The sequence below is a fragment of the Mesitornis unicolor genome, unplaced genomic scaffold, assembly GCF_000695765.1.
Source record: "Mesitornis unicolor isolate BGI_N332 unplaced genomic scaffold, ASM69576v1 scaffold1862, whole genome shotgun sequence".
NCBI classification, from domain to species: Eukaryota; Metazoa; Chordata; class Aves; order Mesitornithiformes; family Mesitornithidae; genus Mesitornis; species Mesitornis unicolor.
In genome coordinates this window covers 59,998-81,012 of record NW_010166915.1, presented here as the reverse complement: position 1 = coordinate 81,012, position 21,015 = coordinate 59,998, and the positions used below count along the sequence as shown (strand labels likewise).

Sequence of the window (21,015 nt, the reverse complement as noted above, 5' to 3'; positions counted from 1 at the left end):
TTATATACATATAATGTATAAAATTATTCAAATATAATTTGAATTATATTTCTTTGCAATGTAACCTCTGGTATCTCTTTGATACTGTTTTTTAGAAAGTATATCAAATTAACAAAAAAAATATCTGAAGATACTGTTAACATATACTGACAACTAAAAATTAACACCTCATATGAATTTCAAGTTGGGGAAGGAGGAGGAAGAAGAGAATACAGACTACAATTGAAAACAGGGATTAATTTCATTTAAAAAGAGCAATCACCATGCTTTTAGCCACAACATTTAGCAAGCTGAATAGCTCTTCCTCTCTTAACAGCTTGCAAAGGTGAGCAAATAAATGTAAGAGCTGACTGAGCCAACAGGCTGGAACACTCAGCTTCTCTCAGGCCAGGAAATGAGAAATGAAGTGTCCTTACTCCTTGTTTCCTGCATGCTCAATTACTCAAGAAAATACTTTCAAGTACAAAAATATAAAGCCCATCATGTTTTTAAGTACAATTTATTTTCAAAAATCTTGCATCTGAAATTCTGAAAGAAATAACTGTCTGCAATATCCACTGTAATAGGCTAAACAGTCAACAATTTTATCAGGTAAATGGATTCTCCTACCAAACAGGAAAGCCACGCTGCTTTCTTACCGTTGTCTCTGTTAATCCACCAACAGACACCGAGAGACCCAGAAGCACATAGTATTGGTATGCTGGCAAACCCAGCAGCTGGGTGATTCGAGGGAAAGCTTCTGATGCTGCATTCCAGTTCAGAGTCTCTTTCTCTGACCTGGAGAAAGGGGAAGGGAAAAAAAATCATCTTGTATGTGTGTACATTCCTATGATAGCTCCTTATCCTCAAGCACCATGTCAGTGAAGAAAGTCTCTGAATTACCTAAAAATCAAATTAATCATTGCTCTTTAAGCATATGGGGGAAACACAAATCAAAACTTCAGCCACTGCCAGTAAAGTAAAGCAACCTTCAAGACCTTGTTCTGACTCAGATAAGGGATTTGAACCACAGTTTCCTTTTCACATGCACTTTTCTCTACACTAAGAAAACAAGTTCTCCTTCTTGCTTTCCACTCCAAGTTTTCCCCCACCAACAACTAATGCAACGACAGACTTATCCCAGGAAAGATCCATCAGCAGCCTAGCAGACAGAGCACTTGTTGAGTTACAGGAGGTTAAGATTCTGATGAACAAACAATGGGGACATGAAGTTGGATCTTCCTCATCCCAATCAGGTATTATAATTATCATTCAGAAATGAGTAGCTTTCACTCTTGCTTTAACTAGAAATCCCATCTTAGAAAACTACTGCAACTACAGCTTAGTTAAAATAGAATTCAGTAAAAATTATTAATCAGTGTTTTCCAGTCGAGGAAATAAAAAAAAAAAAACCAAGAAGGGAAGCTGCCAAGAAATTCTAGCTCTCACATTATGGAGAGAAAATGAGATTATAATCCAGACATTTCATAAACAGGAGGATTACCAAAACTCAGCTCCCACAAGATCTGTTTTACCAATGGTTTCCCAACTATCTACGACTGACAAATCTCTACTGTCCACCATGACACTGGCTGATGGGTTCAAAAATTAACTGAGGTTGATCCAGAGAAAGACTGACAGAACGTGACCACATAAGACCTATCTCCTTCAGAAACTATGGTTTTCACATACACTCATTCCATAAGAAGTTCTATTTTATATGTTTATACATATTCATTGCATGCATCAATGGAATTTCAACAACCACCACCAAACATTCCTCAGCACATATAGTATGCATTCAGGCATGGAAATTACATCAGGTTGCTTGTGTTAGGTGTAACTGTGTGCATGGATCTTTTTATTTTCATTGGTTTAGGATACCTTCTTCAATATATTACCTTGGAAATATCCTCTCCAGCTCTTCTCGATGAGGTATGTGTGGAACTGGGGGACGGTCAAAATGTAAAAGAGTAAGGAACACTGATCCTGCATGAGCTCGAAATTTATCAATTTTTTCAGCTGACTGTTGGGCCAGCCAGCACATAATCTGTTTGCAGCTACAAAGAAGAAAACAATCACATAATTTAATCAGTGGAATGCGTATTTAAATTTAAATTGTTACACAGATATCAAAGATATCCTGCTACGAAAGTTTTAACTCTTCATAATGAATATACATCTGATATTAAGTCATCCACATGGTGACAGAATCTTTAAAGCTTTGTCTTCCATAGATCAATCAAAAAATGTAATGACATTAATATTACACAGTATTTGATATTCACAAACCACCTTTCATCAAAAAAGGTATGAAGCTGCTTTAAGGCTTGGATGATCTGTTACATTTTAGAGGGAAGCAGAGCAGGAACCTTGAGAGATGCGCATTTTCAAGTAGAAAATTGCATATACACCAGAGGACAAGACCTATCCCAAATCTTACATATCCCAAATTAATCACTTCTTCAACCCTGGCTAGTTTTTAACCATATTCTGTTTTGCTCACATTCATAACTGTACTCTCAGCAACAAAATACTGTGTTCCATGAGGCCCTTGGTACATAAACCAACACCATGATTAGGAAAGTTTTGTTGCAGAGGAAATTATGCTTAAAAACTAGTAAGTATTCTTTTTTCTTTACTATTAGGAATATTGTATCATGAAATTAAAAATCAGAAGCTCAGTGTAAATTATGTTTTCTCTATCTCCTCACTAACAATTCTGCAAAGATGACAGAAATGAACACAAACTCATCTTCACATTTTGTCACATTCCAAATTAATGATGCAATGCTCTGGATAAACAGAAAGCAAACTTGCCCACTTAAGTGAACAATACTGGCAAGCTCCACAGAGATGGCAAGCACAGACCAAATCTCACAGATGCACAGTATTTCAAAGGTGGGAGGGCCACCCTGTTTCTCTCAATGATGTTAGTTCCTCTGAAAAACAGATACAATATTCTCAGCATCTGTACAGGTACAAGCTTGATGCACTTCTAGGAAAAGTTCTGTCACACTCAATAAAGGAGTAAGTACACAGTGCGTAAGCATTGCTTTCTTGCATGGACTGGAATGTAATCACAAGAGGTAAGACACAAAAGTAGTACAAGTGGCATACATGTTGGCATTAATTAACTCCGCTTCATTCTGAACCAGCAGAAGTGTCACTTCCATTAAACTTGTCATAGCAGCCTCACGGACCCTGTTGAAACAGACACACATTACAGTAGTTACATCAGTATTTATTTAAAAACATACATTGGCAGCTAAGTTAAACAGACACTGGCAAAAAATTCAAAACAAAAGTGTTGACCCCTGAGAGCAGCTGTCATCCTTTTGGGAGGAAAGGAACTGCGTACAGCTGTGCCCACAAGCCCTGTTCTACGAAGTGAAGCTCACATTTGCACCGAGGTTCCAACAATTGTCCTCGTTTCCAGGCAAGACCCCTGCCTCACCATCTTATTTTTTTATTCCAGCCAGACATTGTCAGGCTTATTCTTTATTTTAAGAAGGTTAAAATTGGTAACTATTACTAATATTTAGCGTGCAAGTAGATGAATTTAAACCCAAGTACTTTGTCTGCTTCAAATAATCTTCTAAAAAGGCCAACCCACAATTTGGCAAGATATCTAAGCACTGTTAAGTGTCATACTCTCGTAAATTTTCAAGCTTAGTACTTCCAGTATTGAATAAAGGTGATTCAGAATGGCATAAGTAAATAATAATTAGTTTTATGAAAAAAGATTACCTAAAGTAACAGTAGTTTGTGCTTGAAGTGCATATTACCTATATGATTATTTTCTGCCTTCAAAAATGTCTAAATATAGTATCAATATAAAAGAAAGATGAAGAGTATAATTTCACTAAAAAAACCCCAAAATCAATACGCTTGTTTTAAACCACATGCTTGTCAATACATGAGTTGACAGAAGTAGTTTCTTAAGATATGGACAGCGCCATGGCAGATCCTCTGCTGGTTACATGATCCTGCAGAAGACCAGGACTAACACATTCATCACATTACTCACTCATATATATCTCGACATATTTGAAAAGGTCCTTGGCTACTATGAAAAGACATACTCCTGTTTCTAATTTCCAAAACATGCTGAAAATAGTTGCCCAAGCAATCTAAAACTGGGTGGGACATTTGTTATAATGGTGAAAAAGGTAAATTACATCATGTTTTTCTAAGCAATTTAATACCAGTTGGGTGATCTTTCATCAAAGGATGTTTTCCTACTTTTTTCCATATAGTGTCTGAGTATTAGATATTCATGTTTAACACCTGTAGACAGATTGGACAAGTCCCAGCAAACAATCTGTCAAAAGAAACAAAGTTTGCATATGGAAACTAAAGTTGGTTTAACTTTCCCACGATTCCATTAAAGAAAGACAAAAATTACACACCAAAGAAAAGACCTCTCCACAGAAGTGGCAATTCTCCCCATATCTTTCCATCTTAGTGGTTTAAAAGAAATAGAATGAGAAAGCAGTAATGTTTGGAAGACCACAAAAGTATTTAGCAGCCAACAGTTTGCTATGAGAAAGGATTCCCCTCCCCCATTTAATTTACTTGTTTCTTGACTTGATTTTGGCTGGCATTGCCAAAGCAGCTTTAAAAGAATCTGATGCTCGAAGCACATTTGAATTTTAACGGGCGTTGGAAATCCAATTTCCTCAGGATTTCTTTGAAAATTTTCACTTTGTAGAGTTTTGTTTTTAAATTAAGACATAGGCAGAAGGATAAAAAATAGGTAAGGGAAACTTCAGTTAGAGTTGCCAGAAGTTAACCTGAGTATCTAACTATACTTAGCCAAGTTCTTATCTACTTTGGTATCTCACCTAATTTTGAAAGCAAAAAGCTCAGTGTCTCATCCTGACTCTGACTCCCACCCTATATGATTGTTCTTATATTTTCTTTCAGCTACACCTGTGTCACTCCTGTGTTACCACATTCTCTGAGCAAGACTCATTCACCTCCCCATTGCTTCTTCGATGGCTGAGGAGGGAGCATAGGGAAAGCCAGGCTCCTTCATCCCTTGAGCAAGCTGGAATGACCTGATCTTGATCCTGCTTAGTTTGCAGCCTTGTTTCTTCTTCTAAGTTTGAGATGTCAAACATGCCTACTTTTCTCTGATTTCGTGTGCTGTGTTATTATTTCCCCGTCATATGACAATTTTAAGAACCAGTGCTGAAGACTGAGGAGCTGGGTATCATCATACAAACCAAAAAAAATACCAACACACAAATATTAGCTCAGGCTGATAAGAGTGGTCTGGATAATTTGTCCTGTGTACTTTTCCAACACACTTGTAAGTATTGTAGTGCCATTCCCCAAAGGAACAAGGCTAGTCAAATTTTTAAAATGCCCAACATTAACATGGCACAAAAAAACCCCAACCTTTGTTTGACCTTGTGCTGTAGAACTTCTACTTCCCTTTCAGTTCACAGACAGACTAATAATAAATAACTCGGTAGAGCACAAGCATTAAGTTTGACAGCAGTATAAACTACCTAATGATTACTGGCAATGAAAAACATATATACATATTGCACAAAAAAAGCAGTCACAACTTTTCTTTCTACATAGGACAATAGTTGGTTACAAGATGTGTTAAAAGGAGCTCCCATTCCTCATCGTAATTAAATGTACTTTGCAGCACCTGCCCCTGTGTTCGAGCTATCTAATAAGCAATCCTAAAGAGGAGAATGCCACTATAATTAACGGGTTTTGGGTTTGTTTTTTTAAAGCAAACCTGGGGCTACCAAATAGAACAACAACCCTGAAGCCAAGAGTGAGTAGGACAGAAATCTAAAACAGAAATAACCAGAAATTTGACCCTAAACAAAAAGTTCCCAAACTCACACAATGCATACTTGGCATCATGAGTTATTATGCCGGATTTGAACAGGGATCAGCATGCTGTGCATGGCTGCTCAGGCTGAACACAGCCAATGCTCCAGAACTGGACTGTTTTGCTTGCAGCAGAAAGGAGGGAGCAAGCAAGCGACTGAGACTGCTTTGGCCACAAAAAGAAGTACGATGAGCAAGGAGGAGTGCACACCCTCCCCTGCAAGGTACAGCGCACTTCTTGCCCACTGCAGCCTTCCCAAGTCTTCAGTGTTACTGAAGGAGCACAGAACATTGAGATGAATGAAATCTTACATACAGAGTCTTCTTTATATATTACAGGAACTGTGAAGACTGAAGAACACCACAAAAATATGACTGCTACAGACCTAATCTTGTACCTATTCTATAGACTTCAAAATAATAGATACATTCCTACAGACTTATGATTTAATTATTCTTGCAATCTAATAGCTGAAATAATTGAAAGTCTAAACTAACAAAAGAATCAATAATACCACAGCACAATTTATAAAGTTTTATCCACCTCAGTTAGTTACCAGCCTATAAAATTCATCACTGACACCTTATGCAACTGCTCCCTCTCCTGGCAAAAAATCCCCACAACATGAACATACAATAGGATAATTCACTGAGTAGCACTAAATGTATTATTTCTAAGAAATAGAAGTCATGGCTTAAATCTCCGTACTTTTTACAAATAAATACATTCTTGATGTTCACTAAGATAAAAGAATGTCATCCACAAAACCAGAATAAGGCTGAACTTCAGTTTAAAACACAACAGTTCCCATCTTCCTGACTTTGGAGGCAAGGAATTAATTCTTGTCAGCCTTTCCTTTCACTTTCTACTCCTTTTTCTCCAGTGTATTTCTACCTACACTCAAATCTCCAAAAGCTTCAAGCGATCTATTTCTAACAGGTTTTAAAAAGACGTAAGTTTTCAATTAGACAGAAAATTCAACAGCTAAGTTTAAGTCTCTGTTTGTAAGGCATCTTACCATCCTCCAACATCTCCTCGGCTGTCTGTGGTGTAGTCAGTCACACCATTAAGTAGTGTAGCATAAATCTGAGTAACGTTATCGTTGCAGACGTATTCTTCTTGGGATCCTTCTCCCTTTACACCTACTGTCTGGCAAACCCTTTAAAAAAAAGAAAAAGGAGAGGGTGGGGGAGATGGAATACCACACTAGCAAGGAAAAACATTAAGATCACAGCTTTATTCTGTTGCTTGATAAAATTCCTCGGACATACATTATTCTAAACATCCATAGCATCTGCTACAAACAGTACAAAGAACATTTCTGAGCCTACTGCATCTTATTTGACCTGAGGATTTCTGATCAGTGTTCAGGTTTAAAGGAACACTGGCAAGGCAAAAAGCTCAACAGATAAAGCAGACTGTTTCTACGTCTTTAATACTACAGAAAGGAACATGTTTAAAGTACCTGTCAGATTCTAAATTCTCCTTAAAATGAGGTAGTCAAGAAGAGCAAAGGACTAATACAACCTGCATTGAATTTGGTATCAATAAACTTTACACTGAAGGCATGGTTAACATGAGAAAGATATTTTCTTTTTTTGTATTAGAGCATACATACTATGATATTATGAACACTAACTACACTGTGGCATGTCAACACAGAAAATATTCCTCTAGAGAAAAAGTACAATATCTTTACACCAATTCAATCTTCTTATTAAGAAACTGGAAAAAACATACATTCTTCCTCCTCACTAAAATGCAGCCATAAGAAAGGCAAACTTTAAAATATACTCTATTCAGTTAATTTATTTTAAAAGAAGAAACACAACACCATCAGAGTTGTACCCCATCCTCAAAGGAGTGATAATCCTCTGAATCAAAGATATATTAAATAATGGAGATGCACAGTCCCACACTAAAAATGCGTAAGTCAGTGTAACTGATTTCAAGAAACACACTATAGCAGAAAGCAGAATGAACAGCAGAAAACCTCTAGAGAAAGAATTAAAATTAAACAAAACTAAAGATTAACGTACTTTGCAATTGCTATTAGGGCATCTCTTCTGGATTCTGCAAAGCTCACATCTGCAGAGGAAATTAAGGTAACTTTCTTCAAACCCTCCAAAACCTGTAAAAATATTAAAAAATTACAAATTTAAATCAGTGCATTATTTATGATAAAAGTTAAATGTAGCTATCATATTAAAATGAGCTCAACCATGTACAAGAGAACCAAGCAGTGTTTGACTTCTTTCCAGGTCATGGCTTCTCATCATGACCTCAGCTTGCCTCACTTTTCCCTTTAGACAAGTGTTTCATAGCATAGGGATAATTCAATCTCTGACTTCTCCATTAGCACTACTAAAGCAGGACTAAACTTTAATTATCAGAATCTATGGCAAGCTGAACTCATGATGATTTTCTGGAGCTACTGTATATTACAGTCCAAACCCTTTTCACAAAGACCTTTAATTATGACCATTATTATTTATTTGGTTGTGACCATAGGTTTCATTCAAAATACCATGTGCCCTCTTCTCATTACAACAACCATATTTTCTCACCTGTTGGAGCCTGCCCTTTAGTAGAAATCTTGGAAGGGCCCCAAGAGCTCGTGAAAAGCCACAACGAATCATTTCCTCTGTGTTTTGTAGTTCTGAAACGTATTGTGTCACCAGCTCATCTAGAAAAAATACAATGCAGAGTGAAAAGCAACTACCACATTATTACCATTATCATTACATATTTGGCTAACAAACAAACCCCCCCCCAAAACAACCAGCAACTAAAGAAAGGAAAAGATACCCTAAACAGAGCAGCTAGAAAATTTTGTAATTCATTAAACTAAAATACAGAATACCTTTAATTTACTGCAGAAAAAAGAGAAAGAGTTTAAGATACTCAACATCACCTGAATGAATGTTTTCTAAATACAAAGTCAGATTTTTAGCCAGACTAATTCTAGTCATTCAGAGAGCGAAAATACAAAGTTCTCAATTTTAAAAAGCTGTATTTTGTCAAAAGTCCAAAGAATAAGTATAAGCACAAATTCCTATGCAAAAACAGGGGTACAACTTCTCTTATATTAACAGGTCATCATTTTCCATAATTAGACAAGTATTCTGTGTTAGGAAAGAAATGTCTCTCGATTTGTGTAGGTCAGTTTTTCAACAGTTTTCTCCCAGAAAAGTCTTAATTGGACTCAGGGTTTAAACACAGATCATACCTAAGCAATGACCTAATTTCCTATCAGTTTTTTAGATTGAGACAAAAAGAAAAAAAGTTGGGCTTTTCTGCAGAACACTCAAAAAGATGAGATCACTTTGAAGCAGGGATTCTCTGCTCGGATTCTGAGCATTCTTACACGACAAACCAGGGACAGTGGTTCTACGAACAGCAGCACAGACAAAAGGAACAAGAGCAAACCGAACTGGGCATGAAAACAGGAGGCTCAACAAGTGATACGAAAAAGAAAATGAGGATGAATGAAGAAAAGAAAAACGTCAGGAATCTATCCACATATTTCTATTGTAGCCTTTATCACAGACTTAACAAACAGTACTTCCTTTACCGGATTTTTCAGCTACTATATTAAACTCTCCTGTAAAATGTGGAAAAAAACAAGGCACTCCAGAAAAGCTTCCAAGAACAACCAAGAGAGCTGCAATAAACACAAGCTCTGGTTCAAAAAGAAGAAAGGTGGTCTTATTAATCACTTTACTGAATATGCACTTTTTGATTCTCAGCGAAAAAGAATGAGAAACCTTACCAAGATTACATAATTTTGCCACTGCCTACTGCCATCTAAGATTTAAATGATTAACATTTGCTAGAGGAAGAAAGGATAGTCACCATAAGAAACTACACATTAATCATAACTCGTGACCTTTTTTTTTTAAAGCCCCATGCAATCGGCAGGCCTCAACTAGCTCCTCACATCAGGGTACTAGTTCCCTGTCCAGAGGTTAGCAATACTTTCGTATAAGCACATCTATTATTCAAAAATTTCCAAACCACTGGAGTGTAAGATAGAGTCTTGAGGCCATAAGAAGATGTAATGCTTGCTTAGACAGCAAGATGATCTCAGACAGTAAAACTATGACACTCTTCCCTTTGACTGATGTAAATTTAAGATTGACATTTTAGCCAAATGACATAAAATTAAGACATGACAACTTGCAAACAAGCAGCTCTTTACTTGTAACTACTCTGTAATTATGCGAGCGAGGGTCATGAAAATGTTAATATTCTAAGACTCTTCAGCTTCATAGAACATGGCCTATGAAGCATCTACAATATTAATTCAATACAACCCATCCTGAAAGAATATTAAAAGAATATTAAAAGAAAAAGTCATCAAAATCAAACCAGAACACTCTAAGACAGAAAAAATCAAAGAAAAGATGAAAACAAACAGAGGCCAGAGAAGTGACTCAGTAAAACTGCAGTCTTACAGGGACAGCTTTGGAATGCCAAATCCCTAAAGTACCTTTGATTTGCATTTTCATTTTAATCTCACAAGTCTTAGTGAAACACTGGCTAAATGTCACCAAATTTTTTTTCTAATCCCCTTGATCGTGTTTAGACTTGCTTTAACTGGCTTATCTCAGGCACTTGCATCGTCATTGAACGTCTTCTGCACTACAACTTCCACACATGCATGCACACATTAGACATTATGGAGAGGATTTTTAGCACTGGATTTCAATCCCACAACAAATAGATTTCAATGGTCATGAAATGGTTTTTACTGGCACAGAGATGAAAATACACTTATTTTTTCCTTTTAAAAGATGCTTGCATGTATAATGGCACTTTTGCTACTATGTGTGGAGGAGGCTTTAGAGTACAAAGCCAAATAAAAGCACGACCAAGACGAAGCTGACTAGAGATTTTTTAAGAACAGGAAAATTTCCGACTCACAATTCCATTCTCTAAATCATTCCAGAAAGTCTGATGAAAAATTTTGCCTGTAGCTACAAATCTGACTCCAATTATGTCCCTAGACCATCATGGCGACATCTCCATGATTCCTTCAAGCACAAGCCAGATGAAAAATTCTTGCTATCCTTCTTCTCTTATCCTTAATCCATTCTTCTTCTTTAAGTCAGCCACAATCTTTGGCACAGTTTATCAAAATATGATGTGAAGATGTCTCACTTCATTAAAACTTAGAATCTGCCACAAACACATATTCCTTCTCTCTTTTACAGCATCTGATTTTCCTAACGTTCATTATTATGATACCTTGTATTCACCTCCAGTTTAAAACAAGCAAAGCCCCTGAGACATTTCCTAGACTTTCAATTGGTTTTACCATTGTTTCCTGAAGTATTTTAAGGCCCTTAAAAATCAGTGGTGCTCCTCCCCATTCTATCCAGTACCTCCAAAGTGCAAGTTAGGTCCAGCCCAATATTTTCTGCCTCTACTGTAAACATGAGTCATTACCCTGTAGAGCTGGATCAGCTTCTCCCTTCTCATTGATGTAATATTCATTACACAGTGCAGCCAGTGCAGAGACTGCAGACTCCTGTAACAAAGACAAAACTGTGAACCTGATATATTTATTAGGGTCATACTTTATGATAACTCTACTTAGAATTAAAAGGTTAAGGAAAAAGAGAGGATTTTAGAAAAAAATTCCCTTCAGCTACTGACATTTACTTTCTTTTTCTTTCTTCCCAACACTGATTTAAGAACAATTGAACAGGAAACATACGTAAGAAAAAACACAGAATTTATTCTTATTCCTTCAAAAGTATCAGTAAGTTAAATTAATATTTAAGATATTAATAGTAATGTATCAACTGATCTGAAAATAAAGTTGAAAGACCTCCAGGATGACACAGTATTACAAAATAGAGAAGTCTTTATTTCATCTTCAATATTTTGATGTCAGATTGATAAGAAACAAACCATTATTTCCCCAGAAGGCTATAGAAAGGAAACACAGACCAAAAAAACAGACTGATGGTTATAAACAAAAACCCCAAAATATCCAGTATCACGATCCTTGTGTCTCAAATCTTAACTGGTTTAGAGTATTTCAGGAATTCTAATTTTTTTAAAAAAATAATTCTTCTTATCTATCTAAGAAACAAATGTTCAAGAACCAATTCGATTATTATCCACGGAAAATAATCCACCAGTGGAAAGCAAAAATATTTCTAATTCTGTATTTAATGTGACCACATGAAGAAGGAGGAACTATTGTACCTTTATATGCTGTCTTGCAGCACTTGAAACAAGAGGGAGACTTCTTAGACTGTCATTTATTAGCCATTGCCAGCCACCTGAAATAGTAAGGAACATAACTGATATTAATTTTTCTTTCTTTCTGAATTTCAACATTCTCTGGTTTATTTTTTTTACAAAAAACAGTACTTATACATATTGATGTATTTCTTTGGTTTTCCAAAATGAAGAAGGTTGTGATTCACCATTAGTATAGCTATTCTGGTTTGTCTTACAATGCACATAGTGCAAACACAGCGTCTGATAAAGCGGAAAACTTGACAGGAAAAAAAACATATTCATAACCAAGTACAAAACAAATCTTCAAATAACATCACCCCCTGTTGCAGTATTTGTGTATCTTTTTGATATTTTTTTATTTGTTGGGCCACTCAACCTTGCTAATCTTGCTACTTTGAAAAACATAATTCATTATGACTTTATCTTAATGAATGACTACTAAGATAATGGAAGAATATTTAAAACATGACATACCGATTATTGGATCTCCTCTAAATGGCATTTTTGATAGTGACAACTTTTCAATTAAAGTGCAGACTGTAAGAAAATAAATTCGATAAAAAATGAGGAATTGCAGCAATTTTGAGGATACAATCACATCAAGTTACATTAGCATTAATTTTAAATTGAAGAAAATTTGCAAATACAAGTAAAAAATTATGTGAAATTAGAAACTAAAGGGAAATTACACATGTGATTCGCACATACTAAAAAAGCTGCTATGCAGTAACTGTTGTCTGACATGAGTTAATCCCATCATTCACACAAACCCATTGCTTGGTGGTACATTCCTCCCCTTCTGCCATTTAAGGTGCATGTGTATTTACCAGCCACCTTTACGTTTCTATACCAGTCTGTAAACGGCTATGTAGTAATCATTGATAGAAGACTAACTCGGACAAGGATAATACTACAGTCACTAAAAAAACTATTTAAATATATATGAAAGGTCTTCCTACTTATTAGCATTTTTTGGACCTTCAAGGAGTGGCATCTGTTCACTGCACAGAGTTAGGAGCTGTAAAACTGGATGCAGTTTTATTTCCTTTGACACTCAGAATATGAGAAAGTGCAATTTTAATGTGTTTCAGCGGTGTTTTGGGGAATAGAGATTAACAGAGTAAACACTGTAAACTTTTACTATACAACAGAATTACTGCATTGCTCTAATGACAACTCAGCACTTAGGGAATACAATAACTTTCACCTCCTGGTGATTAGTTCAAAGAAAACAGACTGGTATTCATTCATACTCACTATCTGACTGCTTCAGAGTTGGTGGAGGGTTGGTGGAGAGGAGGGAGAGGACAGAACAAGCCACTATATAATGCTACTTCTTGTTTTCCTCTCCTCCCACAACTTAATCTTTGAATGTCACTCCAGGCTCTGAATACAGTTCATCTTCTTGATTTATACTCAGCTTCCTGGGCTCCAAACCCACTCCTGAATTCAGTCCTCACTATGGTAATGTCACACAGTCAGGCTGTCTGTGCTCAAACTCCATTTAATATTGTACGTCAGCTTCTTCGTTATAATATTTATTCCCAGACAAGGTTAAGTACAATGTGACTAAACTCAAGTCTCTAGGGTTCCTCCTTAGTTCTTTTTGCTTCTTTACACTCTATTGTGGTTGAGACCATCAGATTCATTAGACATGCAAGCAACTTGTGGAACATTTTCAACTCTCTTATTCCACCTACACAGTTGCATCATGCCAAAATACTGCCACGTGTACTTCTCCAATACTATGAAATATTCAGCTGCTTAAAAGCCTGAACATATTACAAAAAACTACCTATTCTTTCAGCCTGCTTTGTCATGTCACAAGACTATAACCTCATTCAAAGACTGCAGAAACCTCCTTGTCTCCTTCACTCCACCTATTTGATCACATTTGATACTGAAACTCCTTTACCCACTAAGTTTACATGGCTTCACATCTTCAAAGCTGGAATCTGCCACAAAGCACTTCCTTCATTCAACCCATGAGCAGGAAACTCAAGTAGGCATTGTTTCCTTATCCACCCAAACTACCTGGATGGATACTTTTTCTGCAATGTCCTTCGTTTTTATAGTGGTTCTGTATATAACAATCTTCAAAATCCATGTGAACAACCCATCATGTTTCCTGTGATACAAACCTTTCAACAAACTGTTGTTTTTATGGTCTTTATTCTTCACATTTGTACACATACATATCATGGTAAAGTCATTAGTTACGTGATGGCATCTGTCTTAATGATCACCTCTCTTCTAGAGAGGAAACTGAGTAAATCAATGAGGAAAGCCAATTCAACCCTGAAGAAAGTTCACTGTGTAGCACAACAGGAGGAGATACGTGCCCTTGCGGCCAAGAAGGCCAACGGCATCCTGGGGTGTATCAGAAGGGGTGGTTGTAGGTCAGAGAGGTTCTCCTTCCCCTCTACTCTGCCCTGGTGAGACCGCATCTGGAATATTGTGTTCAGTTCTGGGCCCCTCAGGTCAAGAAGGACAGGGAATTGCTTGAAAGAGTCCAGCGCAGAGCCACAAAGATGATGGAGGGAGTGGAGCACCTCCATTATGGGAGCAGCTGAGGGAGCTGGGTCTCTTTAGCTTGGAGAAGAGGACACCAAGGGGTGACCTTGTTAATGTTTATAATTTGTAAAGGGCAAGTCAGGAGGAAGGAGCCAGGCTCTGCTCTGTGATGTCCAATGACAGGACAAGGGGCAATGGGTGCAAGCTGGAGCACAGGAGGTTCAATCTGAATATGAGGAAAAACTTTTTTACTGTATGAGTTACAGAGCCCTGGAACAGGCTGTCCAGAGAGGTTGTGGAGTCTCCTTCTCTGCAGACATTCAAAACCCGCCTGGACGCGTTCCTCTGCAACCTCGTCTAGGTGATCCTGCTCTGGCAGGGGGGTTGGTCTGGATGATCTTTTGAGGTCCCTTTCAACTCCTAAGATTCTGTGATATGTGTGACATAAAATCAAGAACTATCTCCAACTCTTACACAAACAGGGTTACTCACAAGTGTGCTGGCAACAAATGATCTGGTGTACTTGTATTCTGATTGGCTTTCAAACTTTGTATTTTTTTAATTACTTTTCATACTTTATTCATGCAGTCAATACAATGTATGCAAAACAAACTGGAAAAAGGTAAACAGAATAATTCAGTACTACACATTTTCTGCTTTCTCACCACAGCTGTGATACTTACCAGCTGGTCTCATCAGTTCTCCACCTAGGCCCCTGCAAAGCACAAACAGAGCCTTCAGAGAATAACCTACCACAAACAATCTGAGTACACTGCATAGCAATTAAAAAAATACTCAAAATATTTTAGAGTTAAAGCAGTTCACAAAATACCTGCATTTCTGTATTTGATCAACTCTAAAAAACCGCTTCTTTTAAAAACAATTGTTGTCTTGATTTCCGCATGACTTATACAAAACCTTCCTGAGTATTTAACTTTCTTCTTGCAAAGACTGTGGTCCCAATATTTCTAATTTTTAATGTGAATAATAAGACTGTCAAGTTGATTCTGCTTTTCTTTTTACTTCGTTCAGAAGCATTCCAAACCCGTGGGATTTGCCGCAGGGCTCTTCAGTCACATGGGCCTTATATGAGACTTTCACAACTGAAAAGCAATTACATGCTATGTTTTAACAAAATCTTCGTTTCTGGTACATTAAATAGAAACTTCACTTCTTAGTTCCCATTTTCACAGATGTGAACTGGTTTGCCAGCCAAGTTTCTCACCTTTCTCTCTTCACCCTCTCATTCCTTGCTGAAGCCCCCTCACAGGTACACTCATCACCACAAGAGAAAGAAATGGCACAGGATGCTTCAGCCCCTGTTGAAGATGTGTTGCATAAAGACAGTCTCACCATCTCAGGCCTATCCAGTGCAGTTATCCATCCAAGCATTAGCCTGGCCACTGTCAGGCCACTGTCTCCTCCTTTCTCACTGGAGGAGAAAGTTTTAACTGGGCAGAAAGTGGGGAGAGGAATCCTTGAAATGGTGGGGCCTATTTCCATTCTTTAGCCTCACATGTCTCTGGGCAGAGAGACATCTCTTCACACCACTGAGCAATGTCTGCTGGTTCCATAGATATCCTCAAGGTGCTGTGAGCACTGCTTGGGGTGTTCTGCTCTGTGTCACCCTCTGTAGCATAGTTTTTCCATTTTCTGAACCTTTGACCCCTGCCCTTCCTTTGGCTATTTCCTCTGTCAGCTCCTTACTCTCATCTCCCTTCACTTCTGGAATATTTCCTCCCTGAGGTGTGCCAAATCCTTAATCACCTGTCTGTATGGCCATGCTCTGGCAAAAACTCCCCATAACAAGGGGGAGGAACAACAAAGGCTTTTTTGTTTATTTGCTTGAGTTTGTTGGGGTTTTTTGTAAAAACCTTTTCTTCCCTCCTGTCCTCCTCCCTCTCTACAGTAAAATTAGTAGCTGTGCTCAGAAGGCAAACTTAGCAACCCTAGCAACTCTTAGAACTTTGTCCTCCACTTTATCCTTTTATATGAACTTCAAAAGCCTAAACATTTTAAACAAGTCTTTCCATTCCATACAAGTAGGTGCCTCCTGTAACATGCACTGGGTTTCTGACTGCTCAACATTTTCACTAGTTTTTCAGGTAATGCAGACACCAACTCCACAATATTCTCATTTGCCACAGATCAGCCCTTCCTTTAACTGGGAAACTCCAGCTTTTGACAATCAATATATTAAGCTCAATGTAATAATCCACAGCTCAGTTTTATCATCATAGGAAACAAGCACAGATTCCAGATCCCCATGCTGAGAAGGTCTTTGCATTATCTACCCCACCTTCCTGCCATGTTGCCGTCTCTCCAGCTTCTAGAAAATTTAAATTAGAAAACAAAGAAGTAATGCAAGGAGTCGAGACAGCACCAGAAGTAGAAGAATGCTGTGGCAAGGCTTGCTTCCTCTTTGTTTCGTTTTCCTTCATTTTGTCCTCACCCATTCCTTGCCTTTTGTCTGTTGTCTTACTGCAAATGAGTATAAAATGATGATCCGGTAAATTCGTTTGGTGTGCTACAGAGTCTGCTGATGCAAGGATTCAGATATGGACTTCTGTTCAAACTACAAAGCAAGAACTGAGTCATAAAGGCTGCTCTTCTCCACTTCTTCACACTGCCAATAAGGAAGTCAGGCCACTGAAAGCTACTCTTATGTTAATAACTTGACAGCTATCCCTTCCTTTGGCATTACATCAACTCAATTTAATTTCAGTTTAGAGCTTCACTGAGGATCGTTGTCCCTGTGCAAGAATGAAGAATGGTGACAGTGATTTGCACAGCAAGATTTCCAAGTAATGTGAAAACTATAATCAAAGCTACCTGCGATACCATGTGTTCTTCTCTGCATAACTTTTCAAGTTATTTCTTGCCTAGACATCACAGTATGTCCACCAATATATCTAGATTTTTTCCCCCTTTTCACAGCTCATACATATTTCCATTTTAAGAATGGAGAATTCTATCATAACCCTAGATCTTTCCTCAGACAGTGTTTAGTTTGTCAGACATGATGCGCATCTTTCTATTAACTTTATCTTGCTCTGCAGTATTTCTCTAAATTAAAAAGATACCCATCTACCTAATTCAGAGATCATGAATTTTGCTGTACAGTCAGTATTCTCTCTTTTTTCTTACAAAGACACATCCACAAGTTGCATCACATTATTAGATGTACCTGTTTCAGAGTTTAATTATTAATTAAATTTGTAAATTGACTGATGCAATTCCAGGTTCCATGAGGTCCTAAGCGCTCCTTCCTGTGTGCAGTTCCACAGCAATGCTTCTCTCCTAGAAACACCTTGGGATGACTCACAATTTATTTGTGGAAAATATAATCAAAGTGTATATTCCCTTGTAGAACTGATGAATTAAAATTACTGACCTAAGAATGCTCCTACCTATTTTTAAATTATGTAGGCCTGAACCAGAACCAATGACAGCGCTGTTTTCAGTTCATATAGTAGTTCAAAATACTTTTGTGGTTATTTTAAAAAATTATTTAAAACCTGCTTTTTGTGAGAAGTTCAGAATTCATCTTTAAGATTATAAAAGTAACAGTAACTCAAGCTGTTTAGAACTGAATAGCATCTACGTTTTCATAAACATCTGAATCTGAAGTTAAAACTACTTGAATGGTTGAAGAGAGTCAGCTGCAAATACTCAACTGCCAGGAAGCTAAGAACACTTCCCAAATAAGTATTTTTATCTCTGTAGGAATAGTAACCCATTATTTTGCATGAGAACTCTTTATCCCAAATAGAACTGAGGTATCTTAGAAGGTCCAGGTTGCACACTTACTGGGCTCTGGAAGTACAAACTGGCTTTATCACAAGGTACACCGACGAGGAAAGAGAGACCTCTGAGCACAGATAAAAACACTGTGTATTTAATAAAGCTCTTATGGTCACCCCTTGAAGATGCAGAGAATAAACTGCAGGTGAAATCCTGGCATTATGGAAGGAAGTAAGAGTTTTCCCAGCGACTTCAGTTAGTAGCAAAAGAGTTTCACCTTCAAAACATAGTATAGCTTGCTCTCCTAGAACCACCATGCTACTGGATGCAAAAAATAATTTAAACTGTTAAGATGAGCTTTGTTGCAAGGCTGGAATTATTTGCTGATTAAGTTAATAAGCCTAAAACCCTCTTTTACATAGATGACTGCCAAGAAACACATTTGCCCTGAAACCATCAAGATTAGTTGCAACCTTCAAGGTCTTTGAAATTAGTTTCTCTCTTGCCTTGCACCTGTCAACACCTGCAGGCTACCTTCCTCTTTTGGAAAAGTTGAAACTCTGAAGATGACAGTCCAACTTACACTGGCTATGATTCTAAACACCTAAAAGTGCTCATCTCACATAGCTGACCATGTAATACACGCAGACAGACCCTCATCTGTTACAAGAATGAGATCAGAGCAGAACTCGGCATGTAGCACATCACACTAACTGAATCATCCCGTGTGGGAGTCGCTAACAAACGCTGCACATCCTGTCGTATCCTGCTCCAATGGGAACCCTGCAGGCCCAATAAACAGAACATTTGCTGAAATACAGAAGTGCAGTGCAACTACCTAGAAGAAGCCCAGCATATCTGTCTGCAGCAGTTCCATACCCAGCCCTAAATTATCTTGTTACCCAACGCTGTGTATTAAGACCTACACTATCACACTCAGAACTGGCTATAAGAACAGAGGTAAAAAAAATTAAAAAATATGCTGAACATCCGTTCAGGTGAATGTCCAGTCAAGAACCTTATATTAGATGATGCATTTTTAAAGAATCTTAACAGAACTATGATTAAAAACACTTTTTTCTTGAGGACTTTTCATATTGAGAACAAGGTACAAGGTCTTGGATGCACTGCTACAAAAAATAGATACTAAGCATACTAGTTCAGTGGATGCATCATATAAATCAGGCTGACAATTAACACTGTTTAAACTGGCAGATTGACTTCCTATCCAATGCAAGACAGCAGCTTAAGGCAACAGATACCACGTTTTTGTCTTACATTTTACATACAAAAGTAAAGTTTAAAGAAAATAAAATATAGCTCACTTGTTATAACTCTGTTATAATCCATATAGCATAAAACAAGCACAACAAATATTCTGTTAAAGTGCCATGGTTTACATATGACTTGCTATAACTAGTGCCCATTTAATACAGAAAATCAGGCTCACTGGGCAACACACAACTGGAAGTGCACATGCAAATACTTCAACCAACCAGCTCCTCCAGACAGACTAGTGCATCAGATGTGTCAGAACTGAGACTAATGGAAGGAAGCACACACTGATGTGCCTGGACTTGCAGGCTCCTTTCTCAGCACACTATGGCAAACCCAGAAAAGGGCTTAGACAGGAAGACAGAAAGATACTCACTTTTTTAAAAAAAAAAAAAAAAGTTTATACTATAGAGGACAGGATTTCCTACAATTAGCATTAACAAATTTGATTGCTTCAAGTATACTCAAAATTGAGAGATTGTGCAATATAACTGAAAACTTGGGCTGTCTGAAGGATAATTCATGGCCTTCGTTCAAAATCATGTTAAAGACATTACAAGAGCTGCTAAACGAAGTAAGATGGTTAGCTAAATGAAGGCCTCCATTACAGCACTTTGGCTTTACCTTTTTTGACTTAAAGTACTTATGAATTCAATGGAATCCCAAGTATTAAACAATCGAGAAACTCATGACCCATTTTCCACCTTAAAATTTATAAATTACAACTTTAAAATTAAAAACAGACAGCATTTTTACTTTACTTCCTTTTCGCTTTCTCACAGGCCAACACAATTTCTGAAAACAGCTTGATCAACACATTAAAATCCATTCAGTCCCCAAAAATACAACTACTTCATTGCCAGAGCAGTTAAGACATGTGGCCTGCTGTTTTTCTCACAGTAGTTGAAAAACTAGAAACAAAACTAAAATGCACAGGCTTTCAAGATTCCTACAAGATGTTGTTACACTGAAAATTCCCGGTAGCAATTTCTCAAATGGAAATCTTTGAAATACTATGTGCAATAATTACTCATCACAAAACACGTTTGGCTTGTTTCACTAAATGCTTGCCCAGCACTACACAAATTGCTGGTTTGTTTTTATAACCTAGTTTATTTTTCCTGTCCTATTTTAAAATATTTTATGCACACCAATATTTTAAAATATGGATTATAGTAGACATCTCTGTCTCAGCCCAAGCATTAGAGTAAACAGTAGTGAATCAATTTTGCTTGAAGTCAAATGAGAAGTCTTATCTAGAACGAAAACATTTCTGTAGGCATCTTATAAATACCATTAAGTGCAAGAAGTGCACATTATGACAAAAACAAATTACACCCAAGCTCCACCCTGACATTAAAGAATTTACGGGAGCCAAGACAGCC

The 21,015-nt window shown here is 37.3% G+C and overlaps 1 protein-coding gene across 1 annotated transcript in view; it reads right to left on the bottom strand.

Annotated features, from left to right (window-relative positions):
• Positions 1 to 609: 609 nt before the first annotated feature.
• TBCD (tubulin folding cofactor D) overlaps positions 610 to 21,015 on the bottom strand; it is a gene marked incomplete at both ends in the record, with an annotated part of 79,554 nt that continues 59,148 nt past the window's right edge. Inside the window, 10 exons of the mRNA XM_010195112.1 lie at positions 610 to 777; positions 1,881 to 2,039; positions 3,100 to 3,183; positions 6,858 to 6,998; positions 7,879 to 7,970; positions 8,407 to 8,525; positions 11,291 to 11,372; positions 12,059 to 12,135; positions 12,572 to 12,634; positions 15,295 to 15,326. Of these exons, the coding sequence (XP_010193414.1) occupies positions 610 to 777; positions 1,881 to 2,039; positions 3,100 to 3,183; positions 6,858 to 6,998; positions 7,879 to 7,970; positions 8,407 to 8,525; positions 11,291 to 11,372; positions 12,059 to 12,135; positions 12,572 to 12,634; positions 15,295 to 15,326 (1,017 nt within the window). The remainder of the gene's footprint in view (positions 778 to 1,880; positions 2,040 to 3,099; positions 3,184 to 6,857; positions 6,999 to 7,878; positions 7,971 to 8,406; positions 8,526 to 11,290; positions 11,373 to 12,058; positions 12,136 to 12,571; positions 12,635 to 15,294; positions 15,327 to 21,015) is intronic.